Source organism: Cydia pomonella, chromosome 9, assembly GCF_033807575.1.
Source record: "Cydia pomonella isolate Wapato2018A chromosome 9, ilCydPomo1, whole genome shotgun sequence".
NCBI lineage: Eukaryota > Metazoa > Arthropoda > Insecta > Lepidoptera > Tortricidae > Cydia > Cydia pomonella.
This window is the reverse complement of record NC_084711.1, coordinates 5,961,132-5,986,857: the sequence shown is the minus strand read 5'-3', so window position 1 is coordinate 5,986,857 and position 25,726 is coordinate 5,961,132. Positions and strand designations below refer to the sequence as shown.

General features: G+C 38.4%; 2 protein-coding genes across 2 annotated transcripts; one reads left to right on the top strand and one right to left on the bottom strand.

Moving 5' to 3' along the window:
• Nucleotides 1-23: 23 nt before the first annotated feature.
• Nucleotides 24-7,264, bottom strand: LOC133521209 (uncharacterized). The gene is made up of 7 exons (XM_061856045.1): nt 6,949-7,264; nt 6,392-6,531; nt 5,558-5,717; nt 4,952-5,170; nt 3,201-3,359; nt 2,518-2,652; nt 24-1,871 (listed from the first exon to the last, which is right to left on the bottom strand). Exons 1-7 carry the CDS (start codon nt 7,096-7,098, stop codon nt 1,713-1,715), a joined length of 1,122 nt encoding a protein of 373 aa, XP_061712029.1. The 5' UTR covers nt 7,099-7,264; the 3' UTR covers nt 24-1,712.
• A 1,181-nt stretch (nt 7,265-8,445) lies between these two features.
• LOC133521205 (transcription initiation factor TFIID subunit 2) lies at nt 8,446-25,280 on the top strand. Its single transcript, XM_061856040.1, has 19 exons — nt 8,446-8,627; nt 8,703-8,756; nt 8,850-9,013; nt 9,451-9,667; nt 10,690-10,922; nt 11,359-11,536; nt 12,006-12,275; nt 12,998-13,138; nt 13,700-13,980; nt 14,602-14,841; nt 15,917-16,166; nt 17,176-17,338; nt 17,823-17,992; nt 18,468-18,681; nt 19,245-19,446; nt 20,103-20,355; nt 20,986-21,171; nt 23,240-23,368; nt 24,865-25,280. Exons 1-19 carry the CDS (start codon nt 8,583-8,585, stop codon nt 25,105-25,107), a joined length of 3,633 nt encoding a protein of 1,210 aa, XP_061712024.1. The 5' UTR covers nt 8,446-8,582; the 3' UTR covers nt 25,108-25,280.
• Nucleotides 25,281-25,726: the final 446 nt, after the last annotated feature.

Below are 25,726 nucleotides of genomic sequence, written 5' to 3'. Positions count from 1 at the left end.
AAATTAGTTAAAGGAAACGATAGTTGATGCTAAGACAATCATGTATTAAGTAATAAATAGTCAAAAATTAACAAAAGAACCACTGAAAACAGGTACATTTTTCTCCAATCTCAGAATTTAAGACGCTCCTCCCTTTAAATCCTTAGACACTACGAACACTTAACAAGTTACTTGCATGCACTACTAACGAAACACACGGCCTGTAGGGCCACTTGTCTAAGTGAATGACTAGGTTGCAAAAGTAGACGCTCCTCTAGGCTTGCACGCCACAACCGACCCGAGTCTTCAAACCAAAATCGCGCTTCATATGTGTAGATCCCTTATAATACTGCATTGTGAAGGAGTAACAATTTGCAAAAATACAACTATTATTCTTGATTATGACTTGACGAATTCGAGATTTATTTTTTCATTTGCCTTCCATGTAGTTATGTATTAATATTATTGCTTATCAAGCATTAGCAGTTAAATAAGACTTAGAATAAAATACATTATGACAAGTACCAGGTTTTTCTTGTAGAATAACATTTGTAAATTTGAGGCGTTCGAAATATCGAAACCGCTAAAAGGAAACACCACACATTAGGGAACTATCAATAGGTGACGAAGACTACAAAGCAGAGATCAAATTAGACATGGCAAGACCGGTTAGGTCACTTTTGTACATTAGCCTCTCTTTGTCGCACTGTTCCGTCAAATTTCAGCAATCTGACAATTGACATTGGCGGGATCCACACAGAACGAGTCGCCTCGCGAAAAAATTGCCGCGCGAAGCAGCTCGGTCTGTGGAGATTTGCCTCGCCCGAGGCATTGCGGCCGCAAGCGTGTTTGCTTTGCCCGAAGCACGTCTACACGCACGGAGCTGCTTCGTACGGCAATTTCCTCGCGAGGCGGTTCGTTCTGTGTAGACCCGCCTAATGAATTATAAATATGGCTTTTTTCAATCACAACTCAACTTTAAATGCAAGTTACTCACTATTTTTTATGAATTATTTTACGAAACAGTACCACAACATCGGTTTCTTATACATAGATATCAATAGCTTTACTGTAACATTTTAGCTGTCAATTTTGTATTTTCAAGCGATAAAATGTCATAAAGATCGCCGGTCTAATGTCTGTGATATAAAAATTAAGTAATTTAATCACAACCTCCATGAACTAATAATTAAGAATTCCTAACTGAGCATTAACCAAATCAGATTTTTAATTTCCCTCACTCAAAAAAATGATACTTAAACTGTTTATAATTTCTAGACACTAAAATAACATTCTAATAAGTAAAATTTGACCCACTTCAATTCAGCTGGACTTCAGCGTAGCTACATAACTTCAGTGACGATGAAATATTAAGGTACCTTCCATTGTGGTGATGGACATAGAAGGTAGCCATTAGGAACTATGTAATAAAACAAAATAACCTTATCTAGTTTGAACTATCCAGTAGTTTATGACTGCACAAAGAAAAGTACAGTCGGCAATAAAAGCTTATACGAAGCAAAAATTGGACAGATTTAGGATTTATTTAATTTATTTTTCTTAAGCTGGCAATATTCGATATATTATAATAATAAGTATTAAAATGTCGAAACTTCATTTTAGACTGCCATCTAGAAATTATAAACAAAGTTCAAATAATTTATATCCAAAGTACATCGTCGAAACGAACTGCACAAAACCATCGACATTAGACCGGATTTCCGCTATTCCGCTTAGGATCCGCCTTTCTTGCGGCCGCGCGATCCGGGTAAGGCCACGCCTCGCAGCGAGCGCATCGCCATGGCGCGGTTGAAGTGGCGTTGAGTTTTGTGCTCCTCCGCTTCACCGTTGCTGTCCACCGACGAGAGGATTACGAGGAGGACGCCCATCACCTGGGAATACGATTTAATATCCAATAGTTGTTTATAAAGTTTTAAAGCTGCAACCAGGAAATTCATTGACTGATTAAAATGCGTAAATTCAAAGGAAAATTCGTGCTTCGAGTTTGATAGCTAATGAAGATGGCGCTGTACATTTTGCGGTAATTCTGACCGTCAAGTTGCCACAAAACATGACATTCGTTTCGTGAGTGGTATAAAAATAAATAGTTTTGGTATATGTTTTAGTTTTTTAAAATCCTTTATAATAAGTGTCAACGTACATTTAAGCTACATTTTTTCCTTTAAACCGGCAACTTGGATGTGATGCAAGTTTCACAAAGACCTTATGCTCAACGGCTTGGTGGTCCAAATACTTATGTTGCTGGACGTTACGAGAGATATATTTCGTGAAAATGATCCCACAAAGTAGGATGCTATAGAATGTGTTAAATAGAGGAAGAAATGCTGAAAACAACCTCGGAGTAAAAACCGTAGCTGTGGTTGCACCCGAAATAGACATTAATGAATAAGGCTATTCATAAATGTCCGTCAACTCTTAACGTCGTTTTGAAATTTGTGTTTTATAGAAAGAGACACAACTTGACAAAGGTTTGCTCAGTTTTATGAATAAGGGGGTAATACAATTGGATACACTCACCAAACACACAATAATTAGGAGCGTGTACACGTGCACGTTTGCCTCCGGTATGTTTTCAATGTCCCTCAGCGCCGTCAACGCCGGTTCGAAGTCTGGTCTCAAATCTAACGCGTGCTTGAGATGTACCGCCGCTTCCTGCGAAATTAACAGGCTAGGTTTAAACGGCAGTAGGTGGGGACATTGTGCTTAAAAGGGGTATCCACACAGTACGAGCTGCTTCTCGAAGAAATTGCCGCGCGAAGCAACTCTGTCTGTAAATACGTGCCTCGACCAAGCCAAATTCGCGGGTCACCACAACGCTATGTCTCACGAGGCGATTTGTTCTGTGATCGCGAACCTGTTTTCCTTAGTAAAGTCCGCAGGGAGTAGGTAAGTACGAGTGGCGCGTCAGACGCTAACAGCAAGACTTATCTGGGCACTGTGGACCTTATGTATTTGTAATAAGGTCTACCAATTGTCATTGACTACACCTGATAATGGCCATAAGCTTCGAACATCTCCGCGAGCGTGAAGTACTGCCGCCACGCGCTGCAGTCCGGCGGCTGAACCTCAAGCGAGCGCGTCGGATATTAACACACAGTTGAACCTCGAGCGAGCAACGTTTAGTACTTACAAGAAAAACGCCAAGACAACTGACCATTGGAGAACCTTATGTCTCTGCAATAAAGTCTACTAATTGTTACCTGATAATGTCCATAAGCTTTGAATATCTCTCCGAGCGTAAAGTACTGCTGCCACGCGCTGCGGTCCGGCGGCTGAACCTCGAGCGATCGGCGCGTCAGATAGATGGCGTCGTCTAAGTACTGGAGTGTGAACAGCACGCGCGCCAGGTTGAGAAGCACCTGAAGGTTTGAGATTTTATTGGAAAGAGGTTAAGGTAGTACTAGAGTGTGAATAGCACGCGCGCACAGGTTCAGGAGCACCTGGGATTCAGACTTTTACACATGATATAATGGTGGTGTGGGTAAAAAATAGTTGCACCTACTGCCCTAAGACAAGGATATTGGATCACAATTGGTAATTGTGACACGTTTTCGGCCAAAACTATCCTACTATTGTAGACTTTTGTTTCCTCAGTGTTAACTTTCGGGATCAGAAAAGATGAATTTGAACCTAAACTTGGTGATATATGACCCCTATATTAGGACACCGTTGAATCACTAAAATAAACAACCACGTATGGTATTTGTGATAAATAACGACTCGCCAAGGTGTTTACAAATTAATTTGGTTTTAATAAACATTAAAGTAATTGAATCATTAAAAAAATAGTATATTCATCACACATTCGACATTCAATTAATTCGATTATTAAACTCCATGGAGACTAAATTGTAGGTATCTTTGAAGCAATTATTCTAATTTTACGAGAATTGGTTGAGAATTACGACCTGTAGAGGAGAATATCCGGACATACGTAAGCACTTTGCCCAAGTCAAAACGGAGACCTTCGCTAACGCTTCGGTTAATTATATTGTATTTTCATTTAGTTTAACATTGCCCTGGCTGGTTTTACAGTAATGCTGTTACTTACCTACGAATATTTGAGTAATAAAATAAATAAATTATAAATGCGAAAGTAATTTCTTTTCTTGTCTGTCTGTTACCTCTACAAGCTTAACAAACTAAACCGATTTAGATGAAATTTGACAAGGAGGTATTTCCTAGGATAGTTTTAATCGCGGAAAGAAATTGAAATTTATTACCATGAAAGAACTTATTCTGCTCAGACAACGCCGCGTGCTTAGAAAAGCTAGTATAGTTTAAAAATAAACACGCTTATACGTAGTAGTTGTGAATATTGATTTAGTGCAAGATAAACAAAATATTAATTAAGTTAAGTACCACCTGAATAAACCAAGCATACATACATTTTGTATAACAACCAAGCAATAAGTGCACTAGATTAAGTAGGTACATATGTGACAAATCCAAAAAATCTTGAAGTGATTATACATGTATAGATTAGATATGCCTGACAGTCAAGTTAGTTGCCCTATCACCTGACATAAGAACATTAAATTTACGTTGCTAAATAAAGGAAATACGTTTGTGGCAAAATTGTTAATTTGATACAAGCTCTTATTGCCAACTGTCCTTTCCTTACCTCAAAAGGAAAAAACGGAACCCTTATAGGATCACTAAACTCATGTCTGTCTGACCGTCTGTCACAGTGAATGTGTTCCTATACTACTGAACCGATTAGGTCGAAATTTGGTATCCATACGTAAATTGGTAACCCAAAGATGGATCTGTAACTATACGTTACATTCAATGAATTGTATATATGGGGGCCACTTTTGAGAAAAGTTACTGTGATGACCATGAGTGTCATGACATAATTTTAAAGCACATAATTTTGCAGTTATTTAAATATAAGGTGAAAATTTACCAAGACAAACTTACTACCAATAAAAAGATAAATAAAACTTACTTCTGCGTTATAAGGAGACACAGCCAACGCTCGCCGGAAGCACTCGATGCTCTGTCTAGTGTCGCCCTTGATTCTCCAAAAGTTGCCGATTTGGTTGTACAGCTGTACAGACTTTGGTTTCTCTCTCTTAGCCTTCTTCAAACGCTTCTCCAGAGCATTTATATCCAGCTCCGTCACACCATTTTTAAAAGACTTCTTTTTTGTGAATATAAGAGCAACCTGGAAAGCGAAAAAGAAAAATTATATATTGTAAAGTGAGTTTAATAGATATGGGAAAATAACCAAATGTTTGTCATTGCATTCCCATGCAATGACAAACATTTGGTTGTTTAGTTTTTTCTTCTGTTATGAGACTATTAAAGTTAATAGGCAGGTCCACACAGAGCGAACATACGCTAGTCTAGACGTGCCGCGGCCGATACGGCGGGCGCGTTTTCCTCGCCCGAGTGCGCCGACTCGGCCGAGGCACGTCTACACTGGCCGTATTGTGCGTGAGGAATTAGCCTCGCGCTTATTCTCGCTCTGTGTGGACCTGCCTAATTAGGAGAAGAAATTTCGAGTTAGGATTAGCAGCAAAAGCTGGGGTAAAATGATTATTTAAATTACCTGCGGCTCAGGAACATTTGGGTGTCTATGGCGCCTGGCCACCCCCACAAGGTTGTCATAGTATGTGAAGTTGACAGCCTTTCCGCAGTCCAAGTATTCATCATCAACATCACCATTAGTCTCAGTCAGTGCTGACTCATCTCCGTTTTCAACACCGGATCTGTGATGGGAAAATAATGGTAGTGAGTTTTAGTCATATGTTTACAAGGTTTTTCTGAATAGGACATTGTCTTTGTTGACTTATATTTATATACAGTGTAAACTCTATATATGGCAAAAGAGAGAGGAGATACTGGAAGGAGTTGGATGAGGCCTTTGCCGATAGGCACACTGAACTAAGAGACTTCATATGACTATTCAAGACTTACTATCAAAAAGAACAATCAAGTTCAGAACAAAGACACTCAAGGGACTGGACGTTTTTTGATGCTACTGAGAGTTTTCATTATACAGAGAGAAATGAACTATAGCCCACAAATGTCGACGTTATAGGGAGTGATTGTTATATCAACTGACGTAAAAAAGAGTTTACGCTGTATTCTTGCCACTGTATTGCATTAGTTAAGGGTCATAAATTTAATATTTTGTCTGTTTATTAATAATTTAAAATCTTAATCAACATCAAGGAGCCTTCAGAAATGTATGGCTATAGAAATAAATTATAAGTAAAATGAAAGCAAAACATATTAAATAATTGAATTCAAGGGTGAATAACACAATGCTTCTTGGCCTACTTGAATGCATTCCATAATATTGTAATTTTTATAAAAACTAAATTTTAAGGTATCTTTTTAAGATTTAGTATTAAAATAAATACATAATATCAATATTTACCTTTGCTGTTCATAAGCTTGGCAGTCAGTACAAAACATGTCAAAGCCATGCTTGGTCCAAGTGTTCCCATAGTACACAGTGGAGGTTATTATGTTGAATATAGGGTCTTCTTCAGTCATTTTTTGCTTATCAGCGTCATCCTGTTATAAAACAGAGTATAGTAGTATGGTTTATAGTAAACAATAATTTACATTATCAGTGCACTATTATTTTTTCATTGCACATGTAGTAAACAATTATTTATGTGTAAGATGCTGGTAATAAAGGTTACGGAACTCCACCGAACACCACATATAATTTAAATTTAGCTTAGGCATCTAGAAATATTAATAAGGTTCTACTATTTCTATCACTTGATGAGGAACCAAATGGATAATCTTCAAATTTATACCACATGTTGTATGTGTAAAAAGTTTATATTCACGTGACTTATACTCAAATAAAAAACGTTGAAAACAAGGCGAGGGTTGTAAGTGTTGTAACATATATCGTGGTGCTTAACAAAGTTGTGTGCATTGATTATATAAAAGTCTCATTTAAGAATAGAATTAACTGACCTGGGTCAACGTATTACCGTCAACTATTGTACCTTCTTCAGGATTAAGTTTCCAAATGTTAGATGTACGAGAATTCGTAGCAATAATTTGGAAAGAAAATATGTATAGAACCAAACAAGTCAAGTACGGTAGGTCTTTCATTTCGACCATTCAATCTGGGATAAAACATGAAAACTGTTTTTTCATTTAGTTTTTAATTGAACTTTCGGCTGAAATAATAGATATTGGGGTCACAATATTGAGAAGTTGGTAATTTTATCACTACGAACGAAATAGATCTCCCTTCCTTCTCGTTATTTTGACAAGCATAAATAGCGATTTGTAACGTTCGGAATCTAGATGTGAAAGTAATTTTAAACTGACCTAATTGTTAAAAGTTATATCTTTTTCGTTAGTACCAATATCATGTACCTAAGATATTATTTAAAAAAAATGTATTTAATTGTGGCATATTTAACGCTCTGTCCGAGGAAACTATGATAACAAACGTTCCCATTTTGTACCGATGTGGTTTTTGAACGTTCTTCAGAAATTAAACATAGACAATATCAATAAGGCATTATATACACGACTTCAGCCACAACATCAAGTAAAACAACAACCGGGTTCTTTAATTCTTACTATATCTCTTATATTTTAATTAAGAACTGCTGTGGTATTTGATTTTGTTATATTGCAAATGAAGAAAAACCAAGATAGAATGTTTTTTCCATTCTTATTTTTCTTATCATGTTGAAAATACTTTATAGTCTATTGCTTATAGCCTGATTGCCAAGCTTTGCTGAGACTTGCCAAGCGTCAGGGACGCAGTTATGCGTTGGAGGGAGCAAGCGATATTGCCATATCATTCCGCCTCATAGCGCATCCCAGGAGGCCTACCGCGAAAACCGAAATTCACCAATTATGGGGATTTTTCTCTTTTACTCTCTTTAAGACGTCATTAGAGTGACAGAGAAAAATGCCCGCAATTGACGAACTTCGATTTTTGCGGTAGGCCCCCTGACACTTAGTAAGTCTAGGCATGCATGTAAATCAGGCTTAAGACTAGTCATAGACATATGGAAGGTAGAGGCAAGGAACATAAACTCCATATACCAAAATTGTCCGACTAAAAACCATAAATAGGTGGTGCTACAGGGGGCCTACCGCGAAAACCGAAATTCGCAAATTGCGGGGATCTTTCTCTTTTACTCTTAGTAAGACGTCATTAGAGTGACAGAGAAAAATGCCCGCAATTGACGAATTTCGATTTTCCCGGTAGCCGCCCAGTACCTAGAATACTTGAGGAAAAAATCAAATCATAGACAGCGCACTTCACTCCGTCAATAACGCCTAGGTCCTTAGCTACTCTAGCGCTACTCTGGAGAGATTTGGAACTATTATTTATAGCTGACCGCTGGACACTTTTGCAACAGTTCTGCCTAAGGAGATTTTGTTCCTTGCCTCTACCTTTCATAATAGACTAGTTTTTCCAGCTGTCATTGTCGTTGTCTGTCATTGTCAACTCAAGTTGTCATTTCGTTTCAGCTCGCGTCAGTTTAGTCGCTGAGTTTTTGTAGTTTTAATGGTTTATAGCATAAAATTGACTCAGTTTCCTTTAATCTCACGAGAAATATGAGTGATTTCTACATACCATGAAGAAAGAGCGCACTGGCGACAACTGTCGCCCATTTAAATTATAAGTATCGGGATGATCTTGTTTGTTGTTTTATGTTTGAGTTTGTTTTTGCTAATAACTGTATGATTTATTTACAGCTCACCAAATTCTCAGTTTGACTGGCATAAGCTTTGAGAGGAGAAGTATTATTGTGAGTTTGAACGGTTCATAACGTTTGTTTGCGTTAATATATCTAAACAACTTTTTTAGGTTATTTTATATCTTCGTATAACTTTGTTTCCAGGGCTTCGTCGAACTGACCGTAGTTCCATTGAAAGATAACTTGCGATACATAAGACTTAATGCGAAGCAATGTCGTATCTATCGCGTTTGCCTGAATGACCGATATGAAGCTAACTTTCAATATTGTGACCCATTCTTGGATATCTGCCAAGCGGATCCTAACACGTACGTATTTTATAAATAAATAATTTTATCTGAGATTCAAAACATGCAACACACACACTTACATTATGCTATTAAATGACTAAGGCTTTAAAATTATTAATCAATTCAAATTATGTTGATTATGTTGACACTCAATCAGTGGAGCAACACTGATCCTTTTGGGCATTCTCGGCTCCATTCAACTCAGTATTGCTATGATCAATTATTAGGGTTGGCACATCTTGACGTTTCTCTGCATGCTCAACTACATAAGATAATATTTATTATCTTAGTTTTGAGGGAAAGAGACATCATGTCCTTCTCCCTCACAGAAAATAGTCAAACCTCTTTAATTTTTCAAAAATGTTATTGTTTTTTATCTATTTAAGTAGAGTTTTGTAAATAAAATTCAAGTGTCATCCCTATTGCACAACACTTCAGTATAATTTCCTCAACAGGAGATCCCTAGAAGTATTCTCACAATGCCACCTAGCAGCAGCTCAGAAAATTGACCCAGACCACAATTCCGGAGAGCTCCACATCCAAGTCCCTGATGATGCAGCTCACCTGGTTGGCGAGGGTAGAGGCCTCCGCATTGGAATTGAGTTCTCTTTGGAGTCTCCACAGGGTGGGATGCATTTTGTGGTACCAGAAGGTGAGGGATCCTTGGTTGAGGTAAGTAATCAATTTTAAACTATTGTTTTATATTGCAAATCCTTTTTTAAATAAATGTTGAGAACAACTATAGTTCGTGTCATCCACAGTAGGTGGGTCCACACAGAGCGAGCCAGCGAGCACATATAAAAGTTCTACACACTACAATTTCCTCGTGCGTATACTCACTCTGTGTGGACCCGGCTAGTGACACACGGATTTGTTAAATCTAACCTTTAATAACATGACATTACGGAGTCAATGTGTCTTTGTGAATGACATCATCTATTCAATCGTACCTTTCTATAAACCAACAGCAATCTGAAAATATTCAGGCATATTAATTTGAAATTATGAATGAAAGAGTGTAGAGATATGTGCAACTTTTATTTATAACATTGTATGAACTCCAAAAAAATTAAATAATTATTTTTAGATTTTTATATAAGTAGTTGTTTTCACATTATTTGAAAATGTGATTTATAAGTTATAAGGTAAATAAAACCATTTTTATGTAATTATTACAAATTCTTTACTTGAAATTCAAAAAATCTAACATGAAAAATTATAAAAAGATTAAGTTTTTTTATGTTAACTAAAACAACTATTCTACTTCAAAACTTATGAATCATATTTTCAAATAGCGTGAAATCGGATTCTTAAATAAAAATCCAAACAGTAAATACTTCCGTTTTTTGAATTCCATACAACATAAAATAAATTCAAAGTGGTTGAGCACCCCCTTCTACTTGAGATAAAGTTACAAAACTTGGTGTATTTTATCAGCATAATAAGCGTAACTAAATAAGGGGGTGCCCAGTCGGAAAAGTAAATAACAAAGGTTTTTTGAACCACCCTAAATTACAAATGTAAACATATAAGGAGTATGGTTTCTTTTGTAATAACATTGTAACTATTAGCATGTTGGTGTACTACTACACAACTACATCCAGAAGATAATGTAGTTTTACTGTTCTGTCGCATGCTCAATTTAACCTATTGGATAACAGAAGTGAACTTTCACACACATTTTTCTTTTTCAGAAATCAGCTCACATGTTTACCTACGGCCACTCAGCTCGCCTCTGGTTCCCCTGTGTTGACAGTTTCGCTGAACCTTGCACTTGGAAGCTAGAGTTCACTGTCGACGAGTCCTTGACAGCAGTGTCATGTGGAGAGCTGCTGGATGTTGTGTACACTCCTGACCATAGACGGAAGACATTCCATTATGTGGTTAATACACCAGCTTGTGCACCGAATATCGCTTTGGCGATTGGGTAAGTCTTGTAAATTGTACGCATTCTTAGATTACCTACGGGCACTCAGCTCGCCTCTAGTTTCCCTGCATCGAAAGCTTCACTGAGCCCTGCACATGGAGGCTAGAATTCAGTCGACGATTCCCTGACTGCAGTGTCATGTGGAGAGCTGTTCGATGTTGTGTACTGAAGACATTCCACTATATATATGTCTCTTTGGTTATTGAGTAAAGAAATTTAATAATATGTATCACCATCCTACTAGACATATATGAAATATTTCATAAAATGGGGATAAAAAAGATTAAAGAAAATAGTGACACATTTCCCATGGTGGATGGTCTTGTATGTAGAAAAGATAATGTTTTATGTATGTATGTCATTAATAGTTATGATTTTAAAAATTTCTAAGAATACTAATCTGTTTTGATAAACCATATAACTTCTTATTTTTCAGGCCATTTGAGACATACGTAGATCCATTCATGAATGAAGTAACGCACTACTGTTTACCGAATCTGATGCAAATACTTAAGAACACTGTACGATACCTACATGAGGCATTTGAGTTCTATGAAGAGACTTTATCCACTAGGTATCCATATCCGAGCTACAAACAGGTTTTCGTTGATGAGGTAAATTCTATATAGATAAAAAAAAAATGTATATTTGAAAATAGCTGCCTCGCAAGGAATTGTCTAAAATGTATTAATTATATCCACCTCATTATAATTATTCGTCTTTTTCGTCTGTAAGTTGATTTTTGCCAAGTTTGATCAAAAAATCATTCATACCTATACTAATAACTTGATACTAGACAACTACTAGATAACTTGTTTAGAACCGCGCGCCCCTTCAATATAGGTGTACCTATGCTCACATGTGTAATTTCACACACGCACGCAAAACAAAACTAAAATCAGGAGGAATTTATACCGTTTAGGTGTTTTACGTAGATTGCGATTTACGTGACGGCTATATGACTATTCTAGTTGTAGGCGTAGTTTAAGAGCCCCTTTTCTTGAAGAGCATTTTCACCCAAATTTTTCATCCAAAATTATTAAGTTCATCATGATGTTTTTAATGAACTCCTCATATTTCCAGACCGAAGATGACGCAACAGCCTACACCACAATGTCCATCCTAAGCGTCCACCTTCTCCACTCAATAGCCATCATAGACCAAACCTACATCAGCCGCAAAGCCATGGCTCAAGCCGTAGCAGAACAATTCTTTGGCTGCTTCATCACTATGCAGAACTGGTCGGATCTGTGGCTGGCCAAGGGTATTCCTGATTATCTGTGTGGGTTGTATTCGAAGAAGTGCTTTGGCAATAATGAGTATAAGTATTGGACGCATCAGGAGTTGCAAGAGGTTGGTACTTTGATTTATGTGGCCAGCTGCTAGGTGAAAGTTACTGTCGGAATTCTACCCTGTTGCGGCAAAACAGCATCATGACCAGATATGACCTTTTTTTTAAATTATGTTTTATGTAATAGTTTTTTAATACCTCGGATCTCAGCACCTAAACTTTCAATTCTGGCCAACAGGCACGAAATGTAAAAAAATTTGGTGCAGAAATTGACCTTGATGCTTTTTCTACCTTGGATTGCCACAATGGTTTTCTAGCTTTTGTGTTATTTTGTTAATAGTACCTAGTAGTAACTTTTAGCACCGCCCACAATCTCTGCTTTACCTTAAGGTTGACTGGTAGAGAATGCCTTTTGGCATTAAGTCCGCCTTTTGTAGGATAAGTTTTCTTTTGTGCAATAAAGTTTAAATAAATAATGGTTTGCCTAACTATATTTTCAGTGTCATGTATGGTCTAAGAAATTTATTCTCAAAAATAATTTACAAAATTCGCTTACGAAATTCGCTTGAGAATACAATACAGTATAACCCGTTTAATACGATTTTTCAGGGACCCCACCAAAAACGCGTCTTAAGCGAGAAAGCGTATTATGCGGGATAGGGAAAATAAAACGAACGTATGAAATGAAAGCATACGTAACTTTTCTGACCCTGTATTTGTATAATTTTCAGTGTCATTTAGCTGAACTACTTGGTAATTCATAATTATTTTTGTTTTAAAACAGGTTGTGACATACGAAGAGCAATATGGCGGCATTGTTCTTGATCCATGGCAACCGCCGGCGAGTGGAGCTCGCGTTGATCCCAAAGACGTGTTTTATTTCCCAGTCAGAAATGTACACACCATGTCACCAAGATATATTGAAGTAAGTCAACATACTAACATTATGAAAACCGAGTAATTGGGACTTTCAAACGACATTTATCTTAGGAAAGTCCTCATAGTTGTCTCGTGGGTATCTATTTAATTTTCCCTTCTAACCAAAGGAAAAGATAATTTGTTAAAAAGATATTGTTCTCATTTTTTCATTCAGTGTTGGATTGAAAAGCCAAAGAACAATAATTTGCTCAAAATCCCGGAATTCAATTGGATTAGTTGGATAAGATTTTTAACCCTTTTCCAGGCATAGTACGATTTATGGACCACATACGTGTCAATTTAATTTCAACCTTAGCAATCCGATTTAAGGTTCAAATTAAATTAGTCTTTTGGGAAATATTACTTGTCTAGAAATGAATCATCATTTCATCATTAGGGAACTACGTATTTGGAATATATTAGGATTTGTTGGGAAACCTAGATTGGTACAATCTGGCAAAGGGTTAATTAAATGAGTAGGAACCCAAAACGATAATATTTGCCTTTGTGAAATTAAAACTTTCTAGTGGTTACAATAAATAAACGAAAAATTCCCTATATATTGCAGGTGATGCGAAAAAAATCCCATTTAGTACTCCGAATGTTAGAACAACGTATCGGTCAAGAACTCCTCCTCCAAGTATTCAACAAGCAGCTGTCCCTTGCTACTAACGCCGCCAACACTAAAATAGGAGGAGGGCTATGGGGACATCTCCTGCTGTCAACGAATTTGTTCGTGAGGGCGATATTCACGGTGACTGGGAAAGATATGGCGGTGTTTGTGGACCAGTGGGTCCGGACAGGCGGGCATGCCAAGTTTCAGCTGACCTCAGTGTTTAATAGGAAACGGTGAGTGTTTTGTAAGTTTCACAATTCACTTAGGTACATTATGTCTTGCTGACACGAGTTTGTTCGTGAGGGTGATATTTATAGTGACTGGCGGTATTTGCGGATTAATGGGTTCGAACATGCCAAGTTTCTGCTGTCGTTAGTATTTAATAGGAGCGAGTGTTGTTTTCTTTTATAGATAAAAAAAGTCATTTATTAATACTTATGTAATTATTTATATAAAAATAAGTCGTTCATAAAGATTGTACGCTAACACGAACAATTTCTTCAAAATAATCATAAGATGCCTTGAGAATCTGGCCCGGTTCCGACCATCCCCAGAACCGGGAAATGAAATTCTTGTTACTGAAAACAAAACCTGATAAACTTACAATGTACCTTAATTTGCCTTTGCATTACAAATAATGGAAACATAAAAATCAGACAAGTGCGAGTCGGACTCGCCCACCGAGGGCGGCAACGGAAATACATCATTTGTGAAAATTTCACCTGTTGAAGATTCATGAGATACAGCCTAGTGACAGACGGACGGACAGCGGAGTCTTAGTAATAGGGTCCCGTTTTACCCTTTGGGTACGGAACCCTTAAAAAATTATATAATATTCTTTTATTTGTCTACAGAAACACAGTAGAACTCGAAATCCGTCAAGACTGCGTCCATGAACGCGGCATCCGTAAATACGTCGGGCCTCTCCTCGTCCAACTTCAGGAGTTAGACGGCACATTCAAACACACTCTTCAAATAGAAAACACGGTGGTGAAGGCTGATATAACGTGCCACAGTAAGAGCAGGAGGAATAAGAAGAAGAAGATTCCGCTGTGTACGGGGGAAGAGGTTGATATGGATCTGTCGGCTATGGAGTAAGTTGTTCAATGTTTCTCTTATTTTATATGAATGTGACTCGCGCCATAAATAAGAAATTGGGAAAGTTCATTCTCTGTCGATCCTTTTTAAAGTATATTACAATTTAAAAGTCTCTCAAGAACTGAAAATAATGGAACTGATTTTTTTATTTCGTAAAGTTATTAGTTATTATATTACTCAGTTATTTTAAAGTTTGATCTTCATAAACAATAGCACAAAATAAAACGATAGAATGAAAATAAAAAAAGTTAGAAAAAATCTTAGGAACACCAGTCATGATGCTCTATCCAACTGAGCCACCTAAACCAAAGACAATTTGAAATAGAGGTAGCCACAGTAAATTTACTGCCATCTTTCGACACATTTTCAAAACTTTTATAACGTCATTTGACTTTGATCCTTATTATTTTACTAATACGTGTTAAATTTGTTATCGTCGTTGTTTTGCATCGGCTAAAGGTTGTCGCGCCGTCGCTCGAAACGATGCCGCCATACCTCTGCCCTTTGATTTATTAGATGCCGCCACTTTTTGACATTTAACAAATTTAACACATATCACACACACACACACGCACACAGTCCTATCCTAAACATTAAAAATTATATATGTAATAAATATATATAAATACCTAAAAAAAAAAATTCTGTGATATAATGTACCTATAAGTAATTACGTTTGTGGAAGAGCGGAACGTCTCAACACAGGTCTTGTAAGCCTAAAGAGAGGCCCCAGCAAATGTTTACTATGTCTGTAAATAGATAATAAAGATATTTTTCATTTTTTTATCAGGGAAATAATATGGATCAAATTAAAATAGCGTTCTAAAAGTTTTAATCATGTGTTGAAAGATGGCAGTAAAACTGTGGCTACAAAGTCCTCTTTGTCAATCCACCTCTATTTCAAATCCTCTTTGCCTAAACTTACTTAATCTCGATGAATTTTTCCTTCACTGCTTTATTTAACATTTATACACACGCCTTACAGAGTCGCGTAGCGATTTTTATCGTAAGAGTCGACACTCAATCGGCTTCCTTTTGCGCAAAATTAATGTTGAATAATTTATTTTATAGTGATTCTCCAGTACTCTGGATCCGTCTTGACCCCGAGATGTCCCTTTTACGGAGCACTGTCATATCACAACCTGACTACCAATGGCAGTACCAACTCAGACACGAGCGTGACGTCACAGCCCAAAGCGAAGCCATCGACGCCTTACATAACTACCCTGAACCAGCGACAAGAAAAGCGTTGACTGATACTATAGAAAATGAACAAACTTATTATAAGATCAGGTGTAGGGCGGCGCATTGTTTGACGAAGGTGAGTCTTATTATTATAGATTCGTATTCGCGGGCTGGGTTTCCGCAACTCGACGTCGCAATTCGCGCCTATTTTGCGTGCATATATTATTATAGATACAAAGTTGAGTTTCATAAGTAATAGCTCAGAGTAAAATCATCAATGCTTTAGACAACTGCTCTGAACCAGCGACGAAACAGGCGTTGATGTCTACTATAGAAAATGAACACAAAATTATAAGATTAAGGTGGATTGTCTGACGAATTTGAATTTGAATACTCTGGCAATGTACTATTTTTTTTTGTATATCTATTTTTTTTGGTACATCGATAATCTGTTCGTGATCTGGGTTCTAGCAGAGTTATCAGTGTTTCACTCGAAGGAGTGCAGCGTATTACCAAAGAGAATTTGAAATAGAGGTGGATTGTCAAAGAATTTTTTTTAGCCATTGTAAATTTACTGCCATCTTTAGACACATGATTAATACTTTTAGAACGCCATTTGACTTTGATCCTTATCCTTTCACTGATATGTGTTAAATTTGTTAAATATCAAAAAGTTGCGCCATCGCTCGAAACGATGTCGCCATACCTTTGGCCTTTGATCTATTAGATGGCGCCACTTTTTGATATTTAACAAATTTACTGTGGCTACAAAATTTTTATTGATAATCCACCTCTATTTCAAATTCTCTTTGGTATTACTAAGCCAGAATCCTTTTGTTTTGCTGCAACGCACACAGGAAACCTACATGACCCTTTTATTGATGCTTTTTGTTCTTTATTTTATTTTTATTTTGGTGTTGCTATTGTTTCTATCATTTTTTGTTTATATGTGTGTATTCTGGCAAGAGAATAAACGGTTTATCTTTCTATCTATCTAGTTGCCAGTATGATGGCTGTATTCAAAATCCTTCACTTCACACTAACTTGTTTGCCACCGACGTGATGTAAGAAAACCTTTCTGGCATTTCAGTATATGAGCTTGAGCTTTACAATACTTTTTTAAACATATATTTTTTGGTTTCTAGGTGGCAAACGCAATGATCAGCTCATGGGCGGGTCCCCCGGCCATGTTGACGATATTCCGCAAGATGTTCGGATCGTTCTCGGCGCCGCACATCATCAAACAGAACAACTTCGACAACTTGCAGCATTACTTCTTGCAGAAGACTATACCGGTCGCTATGGCAGGTAAGATTGACATAAAGGACTACGCATCAAAATGGCCCAAGAACTAATAGAGTTAAGAATTAGGTCATTAGATAGGTATTTCTATGTATTTCATTTCGTTCTATAAGCACAAAGCGGAATTCCATTGCAGAACTGAGATTTTTGTATTTTAGTCAAAATGTCATCACCCTTATTACCAAGGCAATAGAGTACACCCCTGGACGAGCGCGGCGAACTGTCTTGATCTGCACACTGTCTTATTCTCTTAACAACCAAGTTGTCTTGAGATCGCTTCGCTACTTCTGCTGCTGACTGTATTTACTTCTAGGTGGTTTATTATTATTATACCTAAATTAGATCATGAACTTACATGGTGGATCCATTTTTTCATGGATCATCCGTCGTGCCATCGGCATTAATCGACATGTGCCCATGGTCTTAAATCAATTCCATAAGTTACTTTACTTTAAAGCTTTCTTCTTGAAATATTAACTCCTTTCACCAGGCCTTCGCAACATCCACGGCATCTGCCCGCCCGAAGTGGTGAGATTCCTTCTCGACCTCTTCAAGTACAACGACAACTCGAAGAACCACTTCTCTGACAATTATTATAAAGCGGCGTTGGTCGATGCGTTGACGGCGACCATCACCCCCGTCATATCTGTGCTGCAACCGGTAAGCCATCGTGTTCCTGACTTTTTTACATGCAGGCTTTTAATCACGGCCCGCTGAGGGCCCTGGGGTGTTATTGCTATACCAAATTTCAGAAAATTGGCGCAATGGTTACAAAGTGACTGACCAACTCAGAGGTAAAATTAGACCTTATTGAGAAAAGCGAATGGTGAATATCAAACTATATGTCGCACGTCAGTATTGAGAAACTCATTGGTACAAGTTTGGGTGTGAAATTACGAAGTCTGTTTAAAAAAATCTACTTAGTTTAGGCTATCATCAGCGCTAGTTGTTTCTTCTTCAATTACTTTTTGTAGGCAGGCAGGTAAAAGGGAAACCATCCTCTAATCTTCCTTTTTTTCCTTGGATGGCAAAAATTGGGTCTTGCCTTTTTAATTATGATGCAAACACCGTCATTTGTTTATAAATTTCTATTTCCAATTCGATTCAAATTTCAATAAATCCAATTTATTTACAGGGTGCCCCAATAACAGCAGACTCCCTTGCTGCGGATACAAAACTAGTTCTAGAAGAGATAACCCGCGTCCTAAATTTAGAGAAAGTGTTGCCGTGCTACAAGAATACAGTGACCGTCAGCTGTCTAAGGTCCATACGTCGGTTGCAGCAGTGCGGACATCTGCCCAGCATACCCACTGTGTTTAGGGCTTATGCCCAGTACGGGCAATATGTTGGTAAGTTACCATTGAATAATTTATAGAAATACTAAAGAAAGAAAGTGTTACCATGCTACAAGAATACAATGACCGACAGCTGTCTAAGGTCCATACGGCGGTTGCAGTAGTGCGGATATCTGCCGAGCATACCCACTGTGTTTAGGGCTTATGCCCATTACGGGCAATATGTTGGTAAGTTACCCTTGCATAATTTTTAGGACTACTAAATTTAGAGAAAGTGTTGTTGTGCTACGAGAATACAGTGACAGTCAGCTGTCTAAGGTCCATACGGCGGTTGCAGCAGTGCGGACATCTGCCGGGCATACCCACTGTGTTTGGTTTGAGGCTTATGCCCAATACGGGCAATATGTTGGTAAGTATTTCCTCCACCCCTACAACCACCTGTTTGTTGTCTGTCTTTATCGCGAATATTATTATTTATTTTTATGTCTAGTTTTTATTGAATATACTCTTATCTCAATCAATTATGTATTTATATAAATTTTCCGTTAGTTCTCTCAACAAACGAATAAAAAAAAAATGTATAACGTTAATTTAACCATTAACCACGTTTTTTCCAGACGTACGCCTCGCCGCTTTCGAGTGCTTAGTCGACTTTGTCCGCGTCGACGGCAAGCCAGAAGACCTTAGTTCTCTCCTAACCACAGTAGAAAGCGATCCCGACCCACACGTTCGACACGGACTAGCTCGATTACTGGTCAACAATCCGCCTTTCGAGAAGGCACAGCGGCATAGGTTGGACACGGAGGCGGTTGTGCACAGGTATATCTTATCGTTCTAGCATTAGGCCACATTTTTGCTTGTCACGCTGCATATTATTATAGCTAAAGAAATATAAAGAAGTACCTTAGCTCCTCACCATGCGCCATTCTATATGTTAACTGACAATAAGTTCGTACGACTATACATACGGCGACCATTTTTAACACATTCACTGCCGGGAGCCCACCTGGTGGGCGCTTGTGAACTTTGTTCAGATGCCGGACAACCCACTGGGCTGGTTGTTTTGTACGCAGCTATAGACTACCGATTTCTGGGGTAGTGCGCCGTTTTTTGTCTGGCAGTGAATGTGTTAATTGGATGAGCACGAAATGTAAAACAAGTTTTTTTATACAGAGTGTTTATTTAGTCACCTTCAATAATGTACGGGCTTAATATATAGGTCATACTGAGCAACTTTTACTTTGGGAACAACCACGAAATTTCGAAAAAAAAATTTACTTTCCCATAGAAAATCTCAAGGTCTGACAGCCAAAATGTATGAAATAGCCAATTTTTTTTCGCGATTTTGGTATTGGTCCCATAGTAAAAGTTGCTCAGTATGGCCAATATATTCAACCCGTAAATTATTGCAGGTGACTAAATAAACAACCGGTATGCTTCATTTTAAGTTAGCTCTCTAATTATTTTTCTTTCAGACTATGGAACAATGTAAACAGCCACCTGTCAAACGACGCGCGACTCAGATGCGATTTAGTTGATCTTTACTACACCTTGTATGGGCTCAAGCGGCCCATATGCGTACCTCTGCCAGAGATTCAGGCCATGATGAAACAAATGCAGCACAAAGAGCGAGAGAGGCTCGAGCGGGAAAAGGATAGGGAGAAGGACAGGGAAAGGCTGCGAGAGATGGAGTTGAACAAACCTGTTATTAAACAAGAAATTCCTGAGGTAATTTATCCATTATACAGGTTTAGACAAACATGAACGTGAACAAAGGTCGGCTAGGGTCCTTTAAGCCTCCAATCGATTTTTTGAGATTCAAGGATGCCTGAGACTTAGGGGACTTTTCTTAGACTTTATATATTTCTGAAGCTTTTACTTTTAGCGCTGATCCGCTGGTAGCCTAGCGGTAAGAGCGTGCCGCTTTCAATCTTGAGGTCGCGGGTTCAAATCCAAGCTCGTACCAATGAGTTTTTCGAAACTTATGTGCGATATATCCTTATATATTTACCAGCCGCTTTTAGGTGAAGGAAAACATCGTGAGGAAACCAGACCAATACCTATAAGGCATAGTTTCCCCACTGGATTGAAAGGTCATATGGTTACTACTATGGCTTTCGTAAAAATTAGTGTCTACGCCAATTCTTAACCTTTTGACCGCCAAAGACGTCATATGGAGCGCGCGGTTTCTGCCCAATATCGACCTTCATGCGTACCGACAAGGTTCACGATTACGCGCCGCGTACGATACGCGTGGCGTTCAAAGGGTTAAGATTAGTTTCCAAACCCCAGGCTCTGTGGCACAAAGCCGGGATAATGCGAGGAAGACATCTTTAACGCTTTTATTTTTCTTGTCAGATTAAATTCGAAGCCGAGGAGCCATCCACCGTAGTTCCCAGCCTCGACTCCGGAATCATAATGCCGACCCCAATGGAGTTGGACATCAAGAGCGACTTGCCCGTTCCTTTGGCTAGCATCAAGGAAGAAGATATCAAGATCGATATTACTTCGGTCCATGACATGCCGGTCAGGGTGTACAGTGGCGTAAGTTGTTCAAAAAGGCTATTTCATTATAAAGACGTAAGGGGGCGTCCACAAATTACGTAACGCAAAATTCCTAATTTTTTGACCCCCCCCCCCCCCCCTCCCCTCATGTAACAGGACCGTCACGCTTATCTGGGACCCCCCCCTTCAATTCCGTTACGTAACAAGTGCTTTGTAAAAATCTTTAGGTTAATATTCAGAAAAGAAAGACAGGTGGTAGTATAGATACTTTTTAACCAAAAATCTGTCTGTTTTAATAAATCATTAAACTGTTTCAAGGAATCAAGAAATTTAATCATCTATGAATCCATTTCTTAAAACATTCTATTAAAGATAAATCAGAATCGCTCTCACAATCGGTATCGGCTTCGGCGGTGATCCCATCTTCTGTGGCTAATATTTTATAATAATACATAAAAAAACACATTTTTTTTTATGAATTATTATAAAATCGTGCGTGACGTAACGCAAACCTTGATCCCCCCTCCCTCCCCAACGTAACAGGACCGTAACGCTTGGCCTGACCCCCCCCCCCCCCTCCAATTTGCGTTACGTAATTTGTGGACGCCCCCTAAGGTGTAAATTGTAAGTACACCAACAAGAACCATCCCTTCCGGTCCCAAGTCTGGACTCCGGCGTCATAATGCAAACCCCAATGAATTTGGACATTAAGAATGACGTCACTTCGGTCTATGATATGCCAATCAGGGAGTACAGTGACGTAAGTTTTTTTTTATGATACAGTAGGCAACCGAGCAGACGGATCACCTGATGGTAAGATTACCGCCGCTCATGGACACCTGCAACACCAGAGAGGTTGTAAGCGCGTTGCCGAACTTTAAGATGGGAGTTGTTTAAAAAGGCTACTTTATAAATACGTAAGGCCACATTGTAAGTACACCAATAAGAACCATCCACCGTGGTCCTGTCTGAACTCCGACATTATAATGCCATCCCCAATGGAGTTGGGCATCAGGAGCGACTTGTCCTTCCCTTTTTAACATCAAGGAGGAAGATATCAAGATCGATATCACTTCGGTCCATAACATGCCGATCTGGGTGTGCAGTGGCGTTAGTTTCAAAAAGACTACTTCTTTATAAAGACGTAAGATCGAAATTGTTAGTACACCAATAAGAATCATCCACCGTGATCCTAAGTTTAGACTCGGACATTATAATGCCAACCCCAATGGAGTTGGGCATCAAGAATGACGTCACTTCGGTCTATGATATGCCAATCATGGTGTACAGTGGTGTAAGTTGTTCAAAAAGGCTACTTCTTTATAAAGACGTAAGGTCGAAATTGTAAGTACACCAATAAGAACCATCCACCGTGATCCTAAGTTTAGACTCCGACATTATAATGCCAACCCCAATGGAGTTGGGCATCAAGAATGACGTCACTTCGGTCTATGATATGCCAATCATGGTGTACAGTGGTGTAAGTTGTTCAAAAAGGCTACTTCTTTATAAAGACGTAAGGTCGAAATTGTAAGTACACCAATAAGAACCATCCACCGTGATCCTAAGTTTAGACTCCGACATTATAATGCCAACCCCAATGGAGTTGGGCATCAAGAATGACGTCACTTCGGTCTATGATATGCCAATCATGGTGTACAGTGGTGTAAGTTGTTCAAAAAGGCTACTTCCTTATAAAGACGTAAGGTCGAAATTGTAAGTACACCAATAAAAACCATCCACCATGATCCTAAGTTTAGACTCGGACATTATAATGCCAACCCCAATGGAGTTGGGCATCAAGAATGACGTCACTTCGGTCTATGATATGCCAATCATGGTGTACAATGGTGTAAGTTGTTCAAAAAGGCTACTTCTTTATAAAGACGTAAGGTCGAAATTGTAAGTACACCAATAAAAACCATCCACCATGATCCTAAGTTTAGACTCCGACATTATAATGCCAACCCCAATGGAGTTGGACACCAAGAGCGACTTGCCCTTTCCTTTGGCCTACATCAAGACGATTTTGAAACCGCTAAGTTTTAAATAAGCAAATAACATCATGGCGGTCGAAAGATTTTATTGAACTTGTTTCGTTTGACAGGACGACTCAAAACGGGAGTTCATATCGGACAACGCAGCCCCGCTGCCCGGCATCCCCGGCTCGTCGGGCCCCGTCGGCTTCGAGCCCGGCATGTTCCGCCGCGACAAGGACGACATGGCCGCTCCTAAGGTAACTTATCTGGTTTTCAAATAAAATTCCAGACAAAAATACGTTGTCATGAATGTCTTTGTCATGTGATAAATGTCAGCATCATAGATCGAAAGCTTCTCCGCTAAATTCCCTAGCGGTAGCGTGGGAAGTATAAATAGAGAGGATCGAGACCTAAATATGCTGACTCTTCTGAATAGTATCCCTCTTTTAGGGGAAGTTCGAAGAATGACTTAAACTTTACGTCTATAGCTCGTTTTTAGCATTAGAAAAAAGGTAAACAATCTTGACATGTTTGGAAAATACTTTTTAACACATTCACTGCCAGACAAAAAACGGCGCACTACCCCAGAAACCGGTGGTCTATAGCTGCGTACAAAACAACCCGCCCAGCGGGTTGTCCGGCATCTGAACAAAGTTCACGAGCGCCCACCAGGTGGGTTCCTGGCAGTGAATGTGTTAAAAACGGTAACTATTATTCATGAAAACAGAAGCATGTAAATGATCGTATACGATAATACATATTTCTGTGACTTTTTTAAAAAGTGTTTTTCAATAAAAAGACGTTAAAAACGCTTACTTTCTTTCTAATGTTAAAATAACCGGCCAAGAGCATGTCGGGCCACGCTCAGTGTAGGGTTCCGTAGTTACTCTTCCGTGACAATAAGCTAAACTGGAGCTTAAAGTATAATAAATTGTTAACCAAGGGATGACACGGTACCTTTCACCCGAGTTAAACAAATAGGCAAATTTGCATAATCAGTACCTAATTAAAGTAAGTCTTTTTACTATGAAGGGAAAACTTTTTGCGATAACTCAAAAACAGCTAAACTGATCATGTCCGCTATAGTTTTCATTTAATGTCTTTCTTAAGCTCTACTTCCACGATTTTTTTCATATTTTTTGGACCTATGGTTCAAAAGTTAGAGGGGGGGGGGGACACATTTTTTTTTCTTTCGGAGCGATTATCTCCGAATATATTCACTTTATCAAAAAATAGTTCTTAAAAACCCCTATTAGTTTTGAAAGACCTTTCCAACGATACCCCACACTCTAGGGTTGAAGCGAAAAAAAAATTTCACCCCCACTTTACGTGTAGGAGAGGTACCCTAATAAAAATTAAATTTTTAGATTTTATTGTACGACTTTGTCGGCTTTATTGATTTATATATCCATGCCAAATTTCAGCTTTATAGCACTAACGACCACGGAGCAAAGCCTCGGACAGACAGACAGACAGACAGACAGACAGACAGACGGACATGGCGAAACTATAAGGGTTCCGTTTTATGTCATTTGGCTACGGAACCCTAAAAACGGATTATAGCTGGGTTGACATGTTATGTCCGGTTTTACCAACCATAATCCACGGACTGGTTAAAATTACTTGGCAGAGAATTAGAACTCTCATACAATATTTTTTTTACGGTCCAGCTCAGAAAACTGGCAAGAACGTTGTCGACCCGCGTCCTATTAGAATGGCTTATTAACACATTTTTATTATTATTTTGTTACAGGCAAAGAAAAAGAAGAAAGAAAAGAAAAAGCACAAACACAAACACAAGCATAAACACAGCGGCAAAGACAAATCCGGCAAAGACAAGGACCATAGAGACAAAGACCGCTTCCCTCCCCGCCCCCCTTCGAGCACTGACCATCTCAAAATCAAAGAGGAGACGCGGGAAACACTTAGTTCGTTCAGTTCAAGTCAAAGCCCTTCCGAGGATATATCGTCTATGCCCAGTAATATGAGTTTTTAATGAAACCGTTGAACATTCAACCTTATAATCAAGACAGCAAGGTTGAATTGCAACGCAATATTGAATGAATAAGCAAAGATTATTCGTAAATTAAGTAAAATTGATCTTAACTAGAAGTAAGCTATAGATGTGTTGTATGATTTTTGATTTTAAATATATTTTTATGTCACTTTTGAGGATTTTTTTATCCAAGAAATATAATTTAACCCCAACTCCTGTCTACATTTGCCGGCCAATACCTTGACGTATTAAATTTAAAATAGAATTTTAGCTGTTATTTTGCTGCGTTATTAATAAACGCGTTACTGGCCTGAATTAGCTATGAATCGTTTGTCTTTATCTGATCTGTCATTTTGACTTATGAATTTGTAACTTAACTAAATCAGGCCCGTAAAGTTTTATGAACAAGTGGGTAAGAGGATAGCAGACGACCGCTTCTCCATACAAGCTTTCGTTTTAAACACGGTGAGTTTTTGGCCCCATGATGACATCGTGTCAATAATGAATGTTTGTTTTCAGTCATGCAAATATTGTGTCGATAGAGTTGTAAAGACTCGCGGTTGTATCGAGTTAAGAATGATATGATCATTATTCATTAATACTCCAGCCTTAAACCTAA

What these genes read in the sequence shown, in the direction of transcription:
- LOC133521209 (XM_061856045.1), bottom strand. Translation starts at nt 7,098, where the DNA reads ATGGTCGAAATGAAAGACCTACCGTACTTGACTTGTTTGGTTCTATAC. An exon ending in ACGGTAATACGTTGACCCAG is followed by an intron (nt 6,532 to 6,948) that starts GTCAGTTAATTC and finishes GTTTTATAACAG; the next exon opens with GATGACGCTGATAAGCAAAA. An exon ending in TGTCTCCTTATAACGCAGAA is followed by an intron (nt 3,360 to 4,951) that starts GTAAGTTTTATT and finishes TCAAACCTTCAG; the next exon opens with GTGCTTCTCAACCTGGCGCG.
- LOC133521205 (XM_061856040.1), top strand. Translation starts at nt 8,583, where the DNA reads ATGAAGAAAGAGCGCACTGGCGACAACTGTCGCCCATTTAAATTA. An exon ending in AACAGGTTTTCGTTGATGAG is followed by an intron (nt 11,537 to 12,005) that starts GTAAATTCTATA and finishes TCATATTTCCAG; the next exon opens with ACCGAAGATGACGCAACAGC. An exon ending in CCAGTACGGGCAATATGTTG is followed by an intron (nt 18,682 to 19,244) that starts GTAAGTTACCAT and finishes CGTTTTTTCCAG; the next exon opens with ACGTACGCCTCGCCGCTTTC.